Source organism: Phasianus colchicus, chromosome 14, assembly GCF_987193195.1.
Source record: "Phasianus colchicus chromosome 14, bPhaCol1.hap1.1, whole genome shotgun sequence".
Taxonomy (NCBI): Eukaryota; Metazoa; Chordata; class Aves; order Galliformes; family Phasianidae; genus Phasianus; species Phasianus colchicus.
Window position 1 is genome coordinate 17964848 of NC_143449.1, and position 16735 is coordinate 17981582.

General features: G+C 56.6%; 3 protein-coding genes across 7 annotated transcripts in view; 2 read left to right on the forward strand and 1 right to left on the reverse strand.

Annotated features, from left to right (window-relative positions):
- Window positions 1–399: 399 nt before the first annotated feature.
- On the forward strand, window positions 400–3112 carry GJB1 (gap junction protein beta 1). Of its 2 annotated transcripts, XM_090150426.1 has the most exons (3): window positions 400–721; window positions 1361–1476; window positions 2116–3112. In XM_090150426.1, the coding sequence occupies exon 3, from the start codon at window positions 2128–2130 to the stop codon at window positions 2965–2967; it is 840 nt and encodes a 279-aa protein (XP_090006552.1). In that variant the 5' UTR covers window positions 400–721; window positions 1361–1476; window positions 2116–2127; the 3' UTR covers window positions 2968–3112. The 2 variants fall into 2 exon arrangements, with proteins under 2 accessions (XP_090006552.1, XP_031450009.1); XM_031594149.2 differs by lacking the exon at window positions 1361–1476 and having other exon boundaries at window positions 403–721.
- A 155-nt stretch (window positions 3113–3267) lies between these two features.
- Window positions 3268–4978, forward strand: LOC116229590 (gap junction alpha-3 protein-like). The gene has a single exon (XM_031594148.2). It carries the CDS (start codon window positions 3851–3853, stop codon window positions 4736–4738), a length of 888 nt encoding a protein of 295 aa, XP_031450008.2. The 5' UTR covers window positions 3268–3850; the 3' UTR covers window positions 4739–4978.
- Window positions 4979–5257: 279 nt separating this feature from the next.
- ZMYM3 (zinc finger MYM-type containing 3) overlaps window positions 5258–16735 on the reverse strand; it is a 30202-nt gene continuing 18724 nt past the window's right edge. For 3 of the 4 annotated variants that reach the window (XM_090150424.1, XM_031594146.2, XM_090150423.1), the window contains exons 14-25: window positions 13297–13355; window positions 12612–12780; window positions 11898–12013; window positions 11550–11724; window positions 10866–11012; window positions 9955–10058; window positions 9391–9559; window positions 9118–9269; window positions 8574–8688; window positions 7376–7630; window positions 7169–7286; window positions 5258–6791 (exon numbers count right to left, since the gene is read on the reverse strand). In XM_090150424.1, the coding sequence (XP_090006550.1) occupies window positions 6593–6791; window positions 7169–7286; window positions 7376–7630; window positions 8574–8688; window positions 9118–9269; window positions 9391–9559; window positions 9955–10058; window positions 10866–11012; window positions 11550–11724; window positions 11898–12013; window positions 12612–12780; window positions 13297–13355 (1778 nt within the window). In that variant the 3' untranslated portion in view covers window positions 5258–6592. The remainder of the gene's footprint in view (window positions 6792–7168; window positions 7287–7375; window positions 7631–8573; window positions 8689–9117; window positions 9270–9390; window positions 9560–9954; window positions 10059–10865; window positions 11013–11549; window positions 11725–11897; window positions 12014–12611; window positions 12781–13296; window positions 13356–16735) is intronic. The other variant, XM_031594147.2, reaches the window with a different exon arrangement.

Below are 16735 nucleotides of genomic sequence, written 5' to 3' on the forward strand. Positions count from 1 at the left end.
CCCATCCCCATCCCCATCCCTATCCCTATCCCTATCCCTATCCCTATCCCTATCCCTATCCCTATCCCTATCCCTATCCCTATCCCTATCCCTATCCCTATCCCTATCTCTATCCCATCTCCATTTCCATTCCGACCCATCCCGGCCCCGCAGCGCCCTCTGCCGCCGCAGTTCCGCCTCCCTGCACCGTTCGGTGCTGGGGGCAGCGCTGACTCAGCCCCTTATGGGGGACGGCCGCCCCTCCCCGCCCTCAGCCCCATCTCGGGCCCCGCAGCCCCGCGTTGCTCCCACCCCAGTGCCCCTCCGGCCCCTTCGGCGTTTCCCATCTCCTCGACGGGACCTTGGAGCGGCCGCTCCGCCAGTTAATGGTTGACAGAGGCTGTTTGTTTTTCCCCTCTGCACTTTTTCCCATTAAATTTGGGTGTCGGGATCGACCAACGACGCCCGGAGCCGCTCCGTGGGGGTGTGCGGGGCCGCGTGTCCCCCGCCCGGCAGCTCACGGCCCGCGAAGGGAACGATAAGATGGGACGGGCCGTGGGGCGGTGCGTTGACCCCAAGGCACGGCGAGGGGAACGGGACACACCTGCGGCGCTGGAAAGGAGCAGCGGAGCGGTTTGGGAGGGGTGGGCGGCGACGGGGCGGTATAAAGTCCGGAGTGCAGCTTCGACCGCTGCGTCGGGAGGTGTGCGGGACCGAGAGCTTCGGCCGTCCCGTCGGTGAGGTGGGTACCGCGGGGGGACACGGGGTCGGCCGCAGGAAGGGCAACGCGCTGCGCGGTTTGGTCGGCGCCCGATCCGAGCGTTCGCATCGGGGACTGCGGGGCTGGGGGCTGGCACACGGAGGGCATCGCCGCGCTGTCCCCGCCTTCCTCCCCACCGTGCCACGTCCGTGCCTGGCCCTGAGCTGGAGCCGTGCCACGCGTGCCGCTCCGTGCCCGGGGCTGGTGGCAAGATACGGGGACCCCTCTTCTCTGTGCACGGGAAGGCACGGATGGCACCATTCCCGGCCCCGCGGTGCCATCGCTGCCGCACGGAGACGCGGCTCGATTCAGCCCCGCGTTCCCAGCACGTGGCTGCACTCCGTGCTCGCTGCTCGGGGAGGTGACCGTCCCCACTGCCACGTCCCGCCCGCCGTACCCAGGTGGCTGCCGACCCGGAGCCCCCCCCGGTGGCGGCGGAGGGTCCACATCCGTGCTGGGCGCGGGGCGCGGTGGGAGCGGGGACGCAGCACACAGGGACTTTGTTTGGCCGGGGTGGGCGGAAGTCGGGGCGTTGGATCTGAATGCTAAAGTGTGTTGTTCAGGAGCCCATAAAGGTCCCATTGTATGCAAATAGTTTATAAAGCAGCATATGACTTCCAGTGCAGGGCAGTGGTGGACAGAGACGAGGGCAGGCGGAGCAGAGCTCTGCTGCGGGAGACATGAGACCTTAGAGGGGCCTTTGGGGGCAGCTCAGCAGGACTCTTCCTCACTGCCAGGTATGCGCTGGGGCGGCTCCCAGCCCTGTGTCTGGGTGCAGAGCAGCCCCCGGTGCTGCTCCGTGCTGGGGCCCCGCAGGGCAGGGATGGGGCAGGAGGAGGGTGGTACTGCAGGGCTGCACCGCCCGGGCTGGGGATCCCCAGCTCCACTCTAGGATTGTTGTGGGGCAGTGCAGGGAGTGGGCAGAGCTCAGTGCTGGGTGTGGGTGCACGTCTGGGAACGTCATTCCCACCCTCTGCAGTACCTGGGGTGGGGAGGAGGGCAGGAGGATGGCACTGAGCCACCCTGGGACAGAAGGGTCAGCTCTGTTCCCGCATGGGGGGAGGCAGAGAGGCCCTGCAGCAGCTCCCGGCTGCACACTAGGAGCCCTTTGACCTTTTGCTACAGGGCTGGGTTGGGGGCAGGGGGACAGCAGAGCTGTGGGGCAGAGTGCTGCCCCGAGCTGTGTCAGCAGCTCCTGTCCTGCCGTCTGTCTGTTCTGCTGTCATGCTGTCTGTCCATCCATCCCGCTGTCTATCTATCCTGCCCACCACCCACAGCTCTGCGGTGGCCGTTTGCTCCCGTGTCCCCACCACCACGGTGGCTCTCAGCTGGGGACCGTCCCTCTCCTAACGCCGCCTCTCGTTGCTCCCTGCCAGGCGTGAGGAGCCATGAACTGGGCCGGCCTCTACGCGGTGCTGAGCGGGGTGAACCGCCACTCCACCGCCATCGGGCGCATCTGGCTCTCCGTCATCTTCATCTTCAGGATCATGGTGCTGGTGGTGGCAGCCGAGAGCGTCTGGGGGGACGAGAAGTCCGCCTTCACCTGCAACACGCAGCAGCCGGGCTGCAACAGCGTCTGCTACGACCACTTCTTCCCCATCTCGCACATCCGCCTGTGGGCCCTGCAGCTCATCCTGGTCACCACGCCGGCCCTGCTCGTGGCCATGCACGTGGCCTACCAGCAGCATCAGGAGAAGAAGCTGCTGCTGATGACGGGCCACGGGGACGCCAAGCACCTGGAGGAGGTGAAGAAGCACAAGATGCGCATCGCGGGATCGCTGTGGTGGACGTACGTCTGCAGCGTGGTCTTCAGGCTGCTCTTCGAGGCCGTCTTCATGTACCTCTTCTACATGATTTACCCCGGCTACCAGATGGTGCGGCTGGTTAAGTGCGAGGCTTATCCCTGCCCCAACACCGTGGATTGCTTCGTCTCGCGGCCCACCGAGAAGACCATCTTCACCGTCTTCATGCTGGTCACCTCCAGCGTCTGCATCGTGCTCAACATGGCCGAGTTGGTTTACCTGGTGGTGCGGGCCTGTGCGCGCCGCAGCCGTCACAACTCCAACCCTTCCTCGGGGAAAAGCTCCTTCTATGGCCACAAGCTTTCCTCTGAGTACAAGCAGAACGAGATCAACCAGCTGCTGACGGAGCAGGACGGATCCCTCAAGGACATGCTGCGCCGCAACCCCAGCCTGCAGGAGAAGGGAGACCGCTGCTCTGCGTGTTGAGCCCCACACCGCCCCACAGCCCTGGGGAGGGCACACGCTGCCCTCGTATTGTGTGATGCACGCCCAGTGCCGACCCTCCTGGACAGCGGGGATGGGGAGGGCAGGGCTGCCGCTGCGTGCTCGGGCCATTAAATGTCCATTCTCAGGTGCTGCCTCCCTGCTTCGTGCTCCGGGTGGGGATGCGGTGCCAGCATGGGGTGCCTATCCCTGAGCAGAGAGGAACAGTTCTGGGTGCACCCAGGCTACCACTGCCCCATGAGCAGGGCTGCCCAGCCCCATACCCGGGGCTACGGTCCCCAGGTGCAGTTGTGGTTGCAGTCACAGTGTCCCAGCAGCACGCGTGCAGGAGCGGTGACCCTCTGGTGGCATTGAGCACCAGCCCCTGCAGCCCCACAGTATATTTAGAAAAGTGCCCAGACCAAAAATAGAGGGGAAAATTTTCCCCCAGTGGCTGCTTCATCTGCCAATCACAAAAAAAAAGCCAATGGAGCCTGCAGCTGCATCACGACCCGCTAACCCTCTGCCCACCATCGGGTGGACGGACGGAAAGACAGACAGACAGACGGAACCGGGTAGACCTGTCTGCACTGTGATCGCTGGGGAAGCGGCCTTGGAGCATCCCACACCTCTCTGGTGACAGCGTGGGAGCACCCACATACCCACAACGGTGAGGGGTCCCCGTGCAGGCGGTGTCCCCACAGCAGCCATGCCCACCCCACTGCTGGGGCTGCTCCTGCTGGAAGCTCCCCACACCGGGTTAGGGGGTTTGGGGTGCACGAAGTGGGGGCAGCCCCAGTGCAGGTCCCTGCATGCCCACCCTGGGGATGGGGGCTGAGGTTGGGCACGTGTCCGTGTGTCTGGAACGTGGCTGTCTTGCAGCACCATGGGGGACTGGAGCCTGCTGGGGCGGCTGCTGGAGAACGCCCAGGAGCACTCCACGGTGGTGGGGAAGGTTTGGCTCACCGTCCTCTTTGTTTTCCGCATCCTGGTACTGGGGGCAGCTGCAGAACGGGTGTGGGGTGATGAGCTGGCCGGCTTCTCCTGCGACACGCAGCAGCCCGGCTGCCAGAACGCCTGCTATGACAGCACCTTCCCCATCTCCCACCTGCGCTTCTGGGTCCTGCAGATCATCTTCGTCTCCACCCCCAGCCTGGTGTACCTAGGCCACATCCTGCACCTGGTGCACCTGGAGGAGAAGGCGCAGCAGCAGGCGGCAGCGCGGGGCGGCGGCGGGGCCCGGCGGCAGCAGGGAAAGCCCCGGATCCCAGCACGGGACACTCAGGGCCGGGTCCACATGCGTGGGGCCATCCTGAGGACGTACGTCTGCAGCGTTGTCTTCAAGGCTCTCTTCGAGATGGGCTTCATAGCAGGGCAGTACGCCTTGTATGGGCTTGAGCTGAAGCCCCTCTACACCTGCAGCCGCTGGCCCTGCCCCAACACCGTCAACTGCTACATCTCCCGGCCCACCGAGAAGACCATCTTCATCCTCTTCATGCTGGGGGTGGCCTGCGTGTCTCTGCTGCTCAACCTGGTGGAGATTTACCACCTGGGCCTCACCAAATGCCGGCAGCGGCCAGGTCCCAGATCCCGCATCCTGCCTGGCCCTGGTGGCATTGTGGGGTCCCACAGTGCCCGCTTCACCTTGCCTGGTGGTGGCAACCCCATGGATGCCAGCAGACCACACCTGGCACCTCTGGGGAAGGCTGGTGTGTGGCTGGGGGCAGACAGTGTGTCCCGTGGGAAAGTGCGAGCAGCAGACCTGGCAGTGTGAACGCAGCTGGTGCCTGCCAGGATGCTTGGGGATGGATGATGCGTGGGCTGCCGTGCTGTGCCGTGGTGGCCACAGTTGTGGTTCCCATCTCCAGGACCTGGCAGGCCCGTGGCACAGACCCCACGGCCAGCATGAGAGCTGAGCATGGCCCAGGAGCAGCAGGACCAAGCTGGGGCAGAGGCAAACCCCACTACCCCAACCATCAGCCCTGAGAAGCAAATAAACATCCACTGCACCTCACTTGACTCCTGCTCTGCCCACGGGCGCTGTGGCATTGCTGCCTGAACATCCATCTCATGCATGACCCCAAAGGCTGGGGAAGGGCCACCACCATGCTGGGCTGCAGTTCTGGGGGTGGGGAGCAGACAGGACAGAGCACAGGCAGCACAGCAAGGGAGGGATAGAGAGGAGATGCATGGAGGCAGCTCGTCCTGCTCTCCTCCCCCAGGGCCCTGATCTGGCTGCAGGGACATGCTGAGCTGGGATCACCCGCTGCTAAGGGGACAAGGGCCCTTGTGCCCAGCAGAGCCATGCAGCACCTTTGGGAGAGGCCAAGCCCAGGAAAGGGAAGGTCCCAGCCCCACAGGCAAGCTCCTGGCTTGGGGCTGGGGTTGAGCAAGGGGCTGCATGCCAGTGCCCACCCCCTGCCTGGGGAAAGCAGGGGCAGCCAGCAACTTTCTGCAACTTTATTTGAAATGAATGGTTTCCAGAGACACAGGGTTAGTCCTAACGCCCTGTTATCACTACAACAAGACTGGTGAGTGGCTCACTCTCCACATGGACACAGAACAGAGGGCCCCAGGCCAAGGCCCAGAACAATATATACAGGCTCAACAAACAGTGCTGAGACCCATGTACAGCTCAGGAAAACCAACCAGAACACGAGGAGGGGTAGGAGGCAGCAGGGAACAGCACAGCAGGAGCCCAGCCTCCTCTGGGCACTAGGGCCCTGCAACTTTGGAAGGGAGAAGAGGCCAAGCAGATCCCCTCACTTCTGCCAGTGGCTGCCTGAGCCTAGAGCAGGAGCAGAGGGACCCACCACTGCCACCAGCACCCCAGCCAGCTTGCAATGCTGGTGGCACCTCGCCCTGCGGAGGGGGCTACACCAGGAATAGGGACAGTGGGGAGGGAAGGGCAGCACTGGCACAGACCCGTGTCAGTCAGTTTTCTGCCAACTCAGAAAACATTGACAAAATTGAGGGAGATGGCCCAGCTGGGCCTCTGACCCCACGTTCCAGCGCCAACTTCATCTGCTCCCATCAGCCAACCCTGGCCAACCCCCACCTCTGGAAACAACTCTTCCCCTATCCAACAGCTCACACTCTTCCGGTGGTCCTTCCCCACTGCCCTGAAAACACTGTCCCACTGCAGCAGAGCTACCGTTCCTGCCGTGCCACGTGCAGCTTCTGTGAGCTGATGCCAAGGGAAGGGGGAATTTAAAAGCCTCAGAGCCTGCTGGTCCCAGGCAGCACTCTGCCATATTGTGCGGTTCCTGCCTCAGGGCAGAGGGAGAAGGGGTTAGTGTCAGAGTTGGGGGTAGGGGCTGCAGCCCTGGGGAGTGGGAGGATGGGGAGGAAAAGGGGCCACCACTCTGGTGGCTTTGCCACCTCTGTGCTGCAGGGGCTGGCCCCAGGGAAGATGGCCCACCTGGCATGGGGCAGGGCTGAGCGCAGGCGCCACGTAGGTAAGAAAGGCCTGTTACGAGCAGGATGAGATGTCTTGAGTTCAGTAACAATGTGGGGACAGCATTGCTGCAGTCCCGGCCCCACGGTGTGCTGCATGGCCCCCAAAACAGGAGTCACGGAGATGAGGTGTCCAAGGCTGGAGCAGAACGAGCCCAGCAGCACCTTGTGCTTAGTCCATATCATCCTCCACGCTGCTGAGCCGGCTGTGCTCCTCGTAGATCTCCCTCACCACCAGGATGCGGTTCAGCATGCTTTCCAGCATGCTCCTGTCCATGGGGATGACCGAATACCAAAGCGGGGACTCGGCGATGCACGACCTCTCAGGCTGCAGGTAAAAGATGTCGCTGCGGTTCCGCATGCTCTCAGGACTGTAAGGAGAAAGGAAAGTGAGACCTAGGACATCAATAGCAGGGGCTCAGAAAGCCTGGCTTGCCCTCTCGATTATCAAGGAGGGCTTAAGTCTCTCATCTTCTGGGCAAGACAAGGCTGTGCACTGTAGTCCTCACTCCAAAGTAAGCTCCCTAACCAATGTGCCACATACCCCTCCATGTCTTTCAAGAAATAAGGAATGAAAGCAGACAGAGACAAGTGTTCTCTCAATCACAGCCTACAAGCAGTATAGACCCTGGTCAAGGCTTAACGCTCATGGAAGAATATGCAGAGAGCAGCAGCTACTCCACTGGGTCTCCTGAAACTGAGAGGTGTCCCCAAAACAACACAAGCCTCTGATCCAGAAAAGCCTCACCATTTAGAGAGATAAAACTCGTAGAACTTGACAGGGCATCGAAGCGGGTTCATCTTGTTCTCCCGCTGCTCCAACATTGGCGTCTCCTCCTCACGCTTCCTCTTTCCAGTGCTACCATCTGCAAAGGGGGGGATAGAGTAGGATCACAGCTGGGACATGACGGAGAAGGCAGGGAGAGGGACAAAGAGATGTTCTGTCAGACCCTACCTCGGACTTTCTTCTGCTTGGCAGGAGCACAGTAGCGGATGCTCACCATCTTCGTGACGCCACGGGCTGTGGTGCACTTGCGAGACTGCCGTACTACGTTGGTGAAGGAGAGCTGCATGTGCTCCTCCGCTGTCTGCAGCCCAAAGAACTTAGTGTTGAAGAACATAAGGGTGTTAAGGAGCACAAAGGGTGAGTAAACGCCCAGCTGCTTGCACTCCCAGAGGTGCTCCTCCTCGACACGTGAGAAGACTGTGTCTGTAATACAGAGGAAGAACCAGGTCAACACCCACAGTGGCCTCGTGTTCTTTCAGGAGGGAACTAGAACAATGTGCCTGCCAGCAGTAGCTGGGAGCCAGCCCCACGCATCTGAAGAACGTGGGCCTGGAGCAATCCCTTCCCATCCAAGTTCAACTCGGTGCTGACACTTCACAATGCCTGCTTTCCCACGAGGTTCCTCCTCCAGAGCTATTGGTGGACCCTAACCCTGCCCATTTCATAGCACAGGCAAATCTCAGCCCAGAATCCCAATAAATCCTAACAGCTCATCCCTACAAATGGCCATGAAGGAGCACTCCAGGTCAGTGCTCCACCCCACTATGTGAGATAATAGAAAAGCCAGCTCCTCCCTAGAAACACAGGTCTGGAGCCAAAGGCCTCTGCCTGGAACAGCCATCATGCAGAAGAGAGGCTACAGCAACTACCTGTTTACAAAACACTGCAGGGAAGGAAGTCCAGATTGTGTCATCATGGAAAGCCTCTGCAAAGCTCTAAGGCAGTCTGTTCACAAGGCAGCATGACAGCAACCATGGCCAACATTCATAACAGTGTGCAGGGCTTTCCAACAGACTGGGAAGGGAAAGACATGGGCCACCACACCTGCTGGTTTGGTATCTTCTTTCCCAAAGGGTTCAGACACCACTGAAATTTACTACTGTAAAGGTTAGTGGTCCAAGAAACAAAGGAGCCACACTCTGTTCCCAGTCAGCCTGACTCTGGGAAACAAAGTTGCTGAGGCATAAACCAGGTTGGCTCTGCTGTCATTATGGGTCAGGATGACCCTAAAATGCAGTGGAACAGGACTGCCTGTGCCAAGAAAGAAAACTGAGGCTGGAGGAACGCAAACAGACTGGAGGATCCAAGGCAAGAAGAATAAATGGGTAATGTGTGTGATAAGTCAAGGTAATATGGAGACACGTACTGTTTGGTAAGACTGTGGGTTGCCAGCCACTCAGGGACTTGTTCAGCTCCTGCACGAAGGTCAGGTAGTAAAGGTCTGTAAATATATTCACCATACGATTGTTCTCAAGCAGGTACTAGAAAGAACAGAACACACAGTCAAGAGAGACAGCAGTACCTGGAATGCAAACCCTTCCCATAAAGCCCAGGACACACACAGAGCTCAGGACTGCACAGGCAGAGTTGCAGAGCAGATGCTTAGCTATAAGCATCCATTCCTGAAAGCTGTGAGAAACTGCACAGCATCACAAAGCAGAGTTGATGAACGAGAAGGGACTGAGACTGAATTTGGATACTTCACTCAGTCTTCCTCTAGGACGTGCTCCTTGGGTACAAGGATGGGGAATGCCTGTCACCTCCCACTGGGCTTGGGAACAAAAACTGAACCAGGTATATTGCTGTCATAGGTCTCCAGAAGGCAAAATAAAGGGTAAGAACTTTCCCTCATCAGATGTGACCCCCAGGTCTGGCTGTGAAGGAAGTGAGGACAAGAAGCCTTCCCTCACCTGCTGGATGCCAAGGCAAAGGTAATAGATGCTGTCTGGTTCATAGCGCTCTCCATTGGGCCGCGTTATTTCCTTGACAAACTGAGCCAGGCCATAGTTGAGTTCAGCTGCTGTACAGGCCAGGATGTCTTCTTTGATCCTAATGGGCTTGGCTGTGGAAACAAACACTGCAGCCTCAGACAATATCCTGCAAGGTGAGAAGCACCTCGATGGGCTGGGACCCAGCTGCTGGGAGGTGCCTGCCACTCTGCCCCATACAGACAGGACACTTACGGCCAAAGCGCAGCTCCTCTCCCTTGCTGGTCTCTCCCCCTGCATATTTGGCTTGCACCCAGGACTTCCAGGCATTCACACCATAGGAGTAGTTCAGTGCTGTGCAGCTGGGCTGACTGCTCATTGAGTCTCGGGAACAGCTTTCAGAGAGCACCAGACGCTTCTGTCCCTGCAGAGAGGTGTACTGTGAGATTAGGCATGTACCTGGGACAGATGCAAGTTTCCCAGCTGATCCTCAGACCTGCTGGCAGCTAGTTCCCTCCCAGCGTGCCTGCGCCAATGCCAGCAGGCATCCTTCTGCTGACAGTCAAGTTAACAAGACCCATTAGTTATGAGAACCATATGCAGGGAAGAGGCCAGCTCTCACATGGCATGTTGCATTCAGGGCTGCTTTATAGTAACAGGAACATATTTCCATTCAGAGAGTGGCCCACAGGCCAGGTATGCCCTGAAGGGAGGGAGTACAACCTCCCCAGCACACCTCACCTCAGATGATGTCCCAGATGGCAACTCCCACTCCAAATCCACAAGGCTTTGAGCAGGCAGTACCTACTAAGAGCTCACCTTTCGGACAGCACGAGGCAGCTCTTGCTCTGTGGACACATCTTCAGGGCCCACCAGCCCACAGTCAAAGAGGAAATCCACACTGGGGTTGATGTATAGAGGGTCTGAAACACAGGAATAAGAGATAAGCTGAGACACCTCATCCTGTCCCCAGCAGAGAAAACAGGCAGGTGTCTAAGACAAGTTGCCACTCTGGTCTGGTTCTTACAGCCACCTGTAGAGGGAACATGCAGCTAAAAACCTCATACCCACCACTTCTATCTGGCACAAACATTTAGCCACAGCCCAACAAAGGAAACACTATCACCTACCAGAGTTGCAAAATTTCTCAGGCTAACCAGAACCCAAAATGTTTTTAAAACATCTGGAACATCTTTCATGCCTTCATTCCAGGCCAGCAGTGGACAGTCTGGCACAAGTACCCCAATTCTCCGCTGCTACTATACTGCCTCAGCACTGCTGTGCGTGTCTGTTCCTTCTTCCCAACCTTCTGCCCTCTGACAAACACACACAGCAATTCTGCCATTTCCCAAAACATCATGCACTGTCCAGGGCTCTCTTGGGCTTCGCTGGATCCTCTGGAATCATTATCTGTAAGCACACTATCACCTTTGCCCTACACTTTGTGCTGTTAGAATCAGCTTCTCATTCTCCCTTTCCTGCAGACCTATGTCCTTGGGAGGTTGGTTAGTCAAAAAACACAGACTTGTTCAAAAGTGGTGGTCTCACCCCTGCTGCGAGCAGTCATCTGCAAGACCCTCAGCTCCTGGCCTCAAGCAGGGTCAGTCAGAGGGCATGGGGAGGTAAGTTCACACAGGTCTTAATGCTGCTGGCAAAGGTGGGCTGAGGGCAGCAGGAGGACCCTGCTGCAGCATGAGCAGCCCCACATGCCTGCTTCACCTAGCTCTTACTCTTAGGGAAGTCAGCCTCCAGGTCCTGGCCTGGCTCATCGAGGACGTTTGCCATCTTGACAGCCATAGCCAACACATCGTCCCTTGCCGGTCCAAACAGATCACAGTCCTCCAGGAGACCCTCTGCGCTCTGGTTACTCACCAGGTCTGCAATGCAAAAGCAGATCAGAAACATAACTTTCAAAAAACTGTTTTGTCTCTTTTCCTTGTGATAGCTGGAAAATGAAGTCTGGCTCCCTAGGGCACAGTCCTGTGCTCAAATCAGCCCCACAACTGCGCTGCCCAGCTCTCCCTGCACAGCAAGAAACAAGACCTCTGTCCTCACCCAGACACAGCCCCAGTCACTTGAGGAACGCAGCCCCCTGCTAAAAAGATCTGTGAGGTCAGGACTGCTAGTCTTCTGGTTGGGGAGCTACTTTAGTTAAGAGCCTGAACAGCCATGTGAATAAATTAGTGAACGTGTGCCAAGACTGCCACCCCCAAAGCAGACAGTGGAAGACACTGCTCCTTGCTGCAGCTCTCCTCTCCTGCTACTTCCTCAGCAGCAGCTGAGGGCTTGCTCTACTCCGCTCCTTCTCAAAGGCTTTGGAGGAGCTGCAATCTGGGCAGATGTTCTGGTTTCAGGAGCAGGTAAACCTTGGCAATGCCAGCCATCAGGTCAGTCCGAGCCATGGCAGAACCTACCGCACAGGTCCGAGGAGGCTTTGTCCAGTTCCTCAGCCTCTGCAATCATCTCTGCCATGGCCAGGATGTCAGCCTCTAGAGGATTGGAGGGGATCTTCACCTTCAGCTCCTCAATTGTCTCCACAATCTTATCCGCGCTCTCCAGTGTGGTGGGTAGAAACATTGGCACAGGCACCTGTTGACAGCAGCACACCAGGCAGAGATCAGACACGTGCAGTGCCCACACAGGGTTCTGGTTCAGCCAACTGCTGTATAAGCAGAGGCAGCAGAAGAGGAGAGAGAAGCAGGAAAACTACAGCAAGGCAGGACTGAGACAGAGAACACAAGCAGGTGAAGTGTGTCGCTTACCGGGACAGGCATGGAGAAAGGCACAGGTACTTTCTGGCAGTACATATGCATAGGCACAGGCACGAAGATCGGGACTGGGATTGGCAACACAATCACCTGGGGCTTCCAGTCAGCCTCTGACAAGAGCAAAAGTACATCAGTGAGCTTGCTCCCAGCAGCTCCTCCACCCAGCCTAGCTATGCACAGCCATGCCCACACAGCCAACCAGCACCACAGCCCTTCCAGACATCAGCATCTGACTTACAGGCAGAGCTGAAGCAGCGGCAAGCCAGACAGCCCTGCAGCAGGAGAGGCTTGCCTCAGCAAGAGGTGCAAGCCCTGCTCTTATGTGGTCCTACTGAGACATCTAGTTACTTTGTATATGCTAGAGACATACATGCACACAATGACAGCTTCACAGTGGAACCTGCTGGACAGACAGCTCCTCAGGCAAGCTAAAGATCTCTAAAGGAAAAGAACTGCCTCATGTACTGTAAGAGAGGTAGACTCATGCTGCAGTGCTCCTTTTGTTGCTCATGGAAATGGACTCTACCTCCATCCAAGGCTGTGCATGCCTCGCACACCCCTGACACTCCCTCAGCATGATGCCAAACATTCAGCAGTTCTATAGAGTGTTTCAAGCTGGATTCATATCCAGTCTGGAGTAGAGACATGCTATCTTCCTTTCCGAAATGCCCCTTTAACCCTGCAGTTAGTTGTGTCTTACTGTCCTACCTGTCTGACATCCTTTGGACTTCATTTCTACTTTGCAGGAAACACCCCGGTTCTGCATCAGTGGTTTGCACATGGCAGCTTTGTTCTTCCGAGGGGTGGCTGGAACTGGAGGGGGTGGGGGAGGCGGCGCGGCTGGAGACATGTGGGCTGAGGAGGTCTTTGAAGACAACTGAGGAAATGCAGAAAGCAGGAGGTTGGTGTCCACTGAAAGCATCACTATCTCTTTTCAACCATTGCTAAAGCCTCCTGGAACCTGGCAGCCCACAGCACACATGTACATGCTCCCAGACTTACATCTGGCCAATGGGCTGCTAAGCTGACGGTGGCAGGGAACAAACCCACATGGGATCTCTACAGTCATCAGGAAGTTTGGCACTGGTGAGCAGCAGGGAGTGCAGTGGGACAGTGACTATGCCTGAGCACTGTGCAAAGTGGAGCCAGCACTACAGCAACAGACTGCTCTGGTGTCCATGCTTCACTCCTGGGCAATGGTCACCCATCTCCCTCTCAGGAGATGTGCTGATGTTGCCCTGCCCAGAAGCTCATATCAGATCCCACTGCCCAGGCCACTACCATTAAAACACAGTTGTAACAGGAGAATTAGATCTCCACAGACAAATGCAGATCTGAGTGAGGACAGCCCCCTCGTGCTATCTAGCAAATTCCTATCTCCAGCAGACCTTACCATGTTAGTCTCTGCCTTCTGATGGGAAGAAGCAGGTGGTTTTGTTTCTGAAGATTGACCTGTAAGAGAAAGCAATGCCTCTTAGATCAAGAGCTCCTCGGCTAACAGGTCCCACTGCTGGGACTGGAGGTGGCAGCAGCCACAGGCCAGAGGGCAGTGACAGGCTCCCCAGAAACTGCTCCTGGCCACTCCAGGAACAGTCAGTCATTCCAAAAATCTCTAGCCCTAGCACCTTTGAAAACGCTACAACTCCACAATCAAGTCATTGCCTTGTCAATTTGTGTTCCCTTCTGGTCCACCCCATCCCAATCACAGCAGGTCAGGAGAAATCCCAGCCCCTTCTAGAGAGAGGATGCCAGGGCTCTATTCCCAGCTCTGCCTACCGGCTTGCTGTACCGAGCCATGGCCCCTCCCTGTGCCTCCATCTCCCTGCTATAGTATCTTGGCAAAGTGCTTCGAGATCCCTGGGAAGAAGGTGACAGAGCTAATAGCAGTGTTACAAGGTATCCCAGAAAGTACAGAGACAGCTTTGCCCAGCATTAGAGGTGCAAAAGAGAAGGGATTGCCGCAGATAAGAAGCGTGTGTGGCAGACACTACTCTCAGATGGTGACATTAGCATCCTTGCTGAGATGATAATTCCAGCTCACCTGCTTTGCAGAGCACCCACACCCATCTCAAAGGCTGCTGAGCTAAAAGAGCACCTTCATCCAAGCCTCCCGTGAACCCTGGTTACCCGTGTGGCTGAGAAAAAGAGCTGCCTTCTACAGCACTGACCCACCATGGGCCGTGTGTGAAGGAAACACCTGCAAGAAAAGCAGGAGGTCAGAGCACCCACATGGAGCAGCAGCTCCACTTGTACCTCCTACAGATCGGCCCCCAGGAAAGAACCAGACTCCGCAAGGACCAACACACAGACATTTGCAGCTGTGCAGCTTCCAAGAATCCCAGGAGCTTTGCTCTTCAGCAAATAGAGGTGCAGCAAAACCCGTTTGGTGACTGCCACAGAGGGCACAGCTAAGTTCCCATTCAAGGAAGCTCTCCAGCCTACAGCTAGGCATTCAGCCACAGGATGTGCAACCATCTCAGTAGGTCCAAGAGTTCCCCATGACCCACCCAAAGTGGAAGGGCAGCAAGTTTAGGTGAGAGACATGGATGGCTTGGATGGAGAAAGACAAGCTGCGGAGTAGAGTAAAAGCAGAGTCTTTGCTATAGCACAATCAAAGCAAAGGTCAATGTCCCACAGGCCGAAGATTTAGGTCTATGGGAAACAAGAAAATCCTCCCACCACAAAGCTCCACACGCTGCATGTCTAGGCCCTCAAGAAAGCTGTGGCTTAGTCTTCACTCTCAGAACACCAGCAAGGGGCTGCCAAGGCATAAACTGCACCAAGCATGACTTCTAGCCCTCTCTCCTCTGCAGCTAGATGGCCCTATACAGAACCAGTTTCCTTTGGAAGCCTCTGGGCACAGTTCTGTGGCAGGAGCTCCTCAATCACTTGTTACACACACACTGTTCTGAGCAAAGGAGTGGCCACTCTTTTTGTTAGCAAGCTCCCTGAGGATCACCGGGCAGACAGAAGCTGCTGGAATTAATGGTTTTAGGCAACCACTGGCTGCAAAAAAAAAAGCAAGCGGTCAGCAGCAATGCCCAGGATGGGCCTAAAATCCAAGCAGTCCCTTGCAAGCTTGCAACACTGCTGCCAGGTGCACAGAAGACCCTGGCCGGACCAGGCAGAAGCTGTTCCTCACCAGCACTAACAAGCTGCTCCTCCTGAAACACCCTGCACAGCCCGCTGGGCTGGAAAGCTCTGTGTAAGCACATAGCAGCTCTGGCTCCAGCACCAGTGCCTTCCAGTGCAAACTGACCAGTACACCACAGTCCCAGGACAAAGCTGTCCACACCTTTCCCACAGCTGGCAGAGGACAGGCATACAAGAACATGGAAGACTCAGTGCCACCAGCAGCACTTGCACTTTGGCTTTTACCAAGCCTGGAGATTGTGCTCAGCCGAGCACTCACTGCTACCAAAGGGCATTTCCTTGCTTGCCCCGAGTCCTCTGCCTCACAAGCGCACAGAAAGGCAGTATGGGGAAGGGCAATGCACCAAGTGCTAAACAGCAAAGTTCCTGGGGGCCTCCAGAGACATGATGGAGGGTGGTGGTCAGGTCCTGGCAGTTGGTGGAGGTGGAGAGGGTACTTAAGAGTCTTGTGGTCCATGTCTCCAAGAGGCAAGGGCCAAATGGCATGAACTAGATGCTTCCCTTGGCAGGCAGTGGCTTGCTTGCTGTGCCTGCGTTCCCACAGCAGTGTTACTGATGCCTCATGGGCAAGATGCCTTGAAAGCAGAGAACAAATCAAACAGCAAGGCTAAGGCTGTAAAATCACACGGTGAGCTACGAAAGATGGTAAGCTCAATGCCTCTTCCTCCACTGGGGCAGCAGGACAGTGCCCCATCAAGCAGTCTTTCTCTGGACACCCCAGTGCCAGCTGAAACCAACAGTTTTTTGTCCAGGTCATCTCAGTGTGTTGCCACTTGAGCTGTCACCTCACACGGTGCTTTACAGAGCACGGCTCCTGGAAGACAGGTTGGGACTCCCCTGGCTGGGGGAACTGTCTGCTTCTGGCAGAGCAGCTCTGCTTTGCTCTCGAAGCAGTTCTGACATCCAGGGTTTCCCTCATCTTGCGATTTGCCAACTGCTGTCAGAAGAGAGGCCTCAAGAAGAGCCTGAAGATGGGGAATGAGGTCTCTCAAGGGAAGGTCCTCCTCCTGGTTTCCCCTTCTCAGTGCACCCTAGTCAGGGTTTTACACCTCGTGAAATCCCAAGGGGCTGCAAAGCCCTTAGCCTGCAATACTGGTATCAGTTGAAGCCTGATGAATTGAAGGAAGTCACGTCACAAACTGCAGGCATTTTGTTAACTAGATCAAACAGATTACCCAGAAGATCATGGCCTCTGAAAGACCAAGCAGAATTAAACTACACAAGTGTCCAAGGGCCATGTGAAGTCTTGTCACTGTTACTATGAGCACCTTCCATCCTGAGGGACCCCAAAGCACTTTGCAATCTTCTGTGAGCAATTGGCTCAAGTTAACGATAGGAAGTGAGGCAACAGGCAGTGAAAATCTCCTCTCCAGCTGGAACTTCGCGGATGCAAAATGGGGTTATCCGGGACACGGGGTTGGCAATTCCCCAAAGCTGCAGCAACCTTTTGGTAGGACTCCAATCTAACTTCACAAGACAGAGTGCCTCCAGCGGCTCTGCGCTCCCTCAAGATCGGTCTAGGTTCAGCTCTGGCTGAGGAGAGCCCACCTACAGCATCACCAGCACCACTTCCTGCAGCACCCTGTGTTTTCCTTGAATGCTTCCCATCCAAGCACTGACCTGGCCCAATCCTGATTAGTTTATGAGATCTGAGAAGGTCACAGCTCGGAGGTGGTGTG

What these genes read in the sequence shown, in the direction of transcription:
- GJB1 (XM_090150426.1), top strand. Translation starts at nt 2,128, where the DNA reads ATGAACTGGGCCGGCCTCTACGCGGTGCTGAGCGGGGTGAACCGCCAC.
- LOC116229590 (XM_031594148.2), top strand. Translation starts at nt 3,851, where the DNA reads ATGGGGGACTGGAGCCTGCTGGGGCGGCTGCTGGAGAACGCCCAGGAG.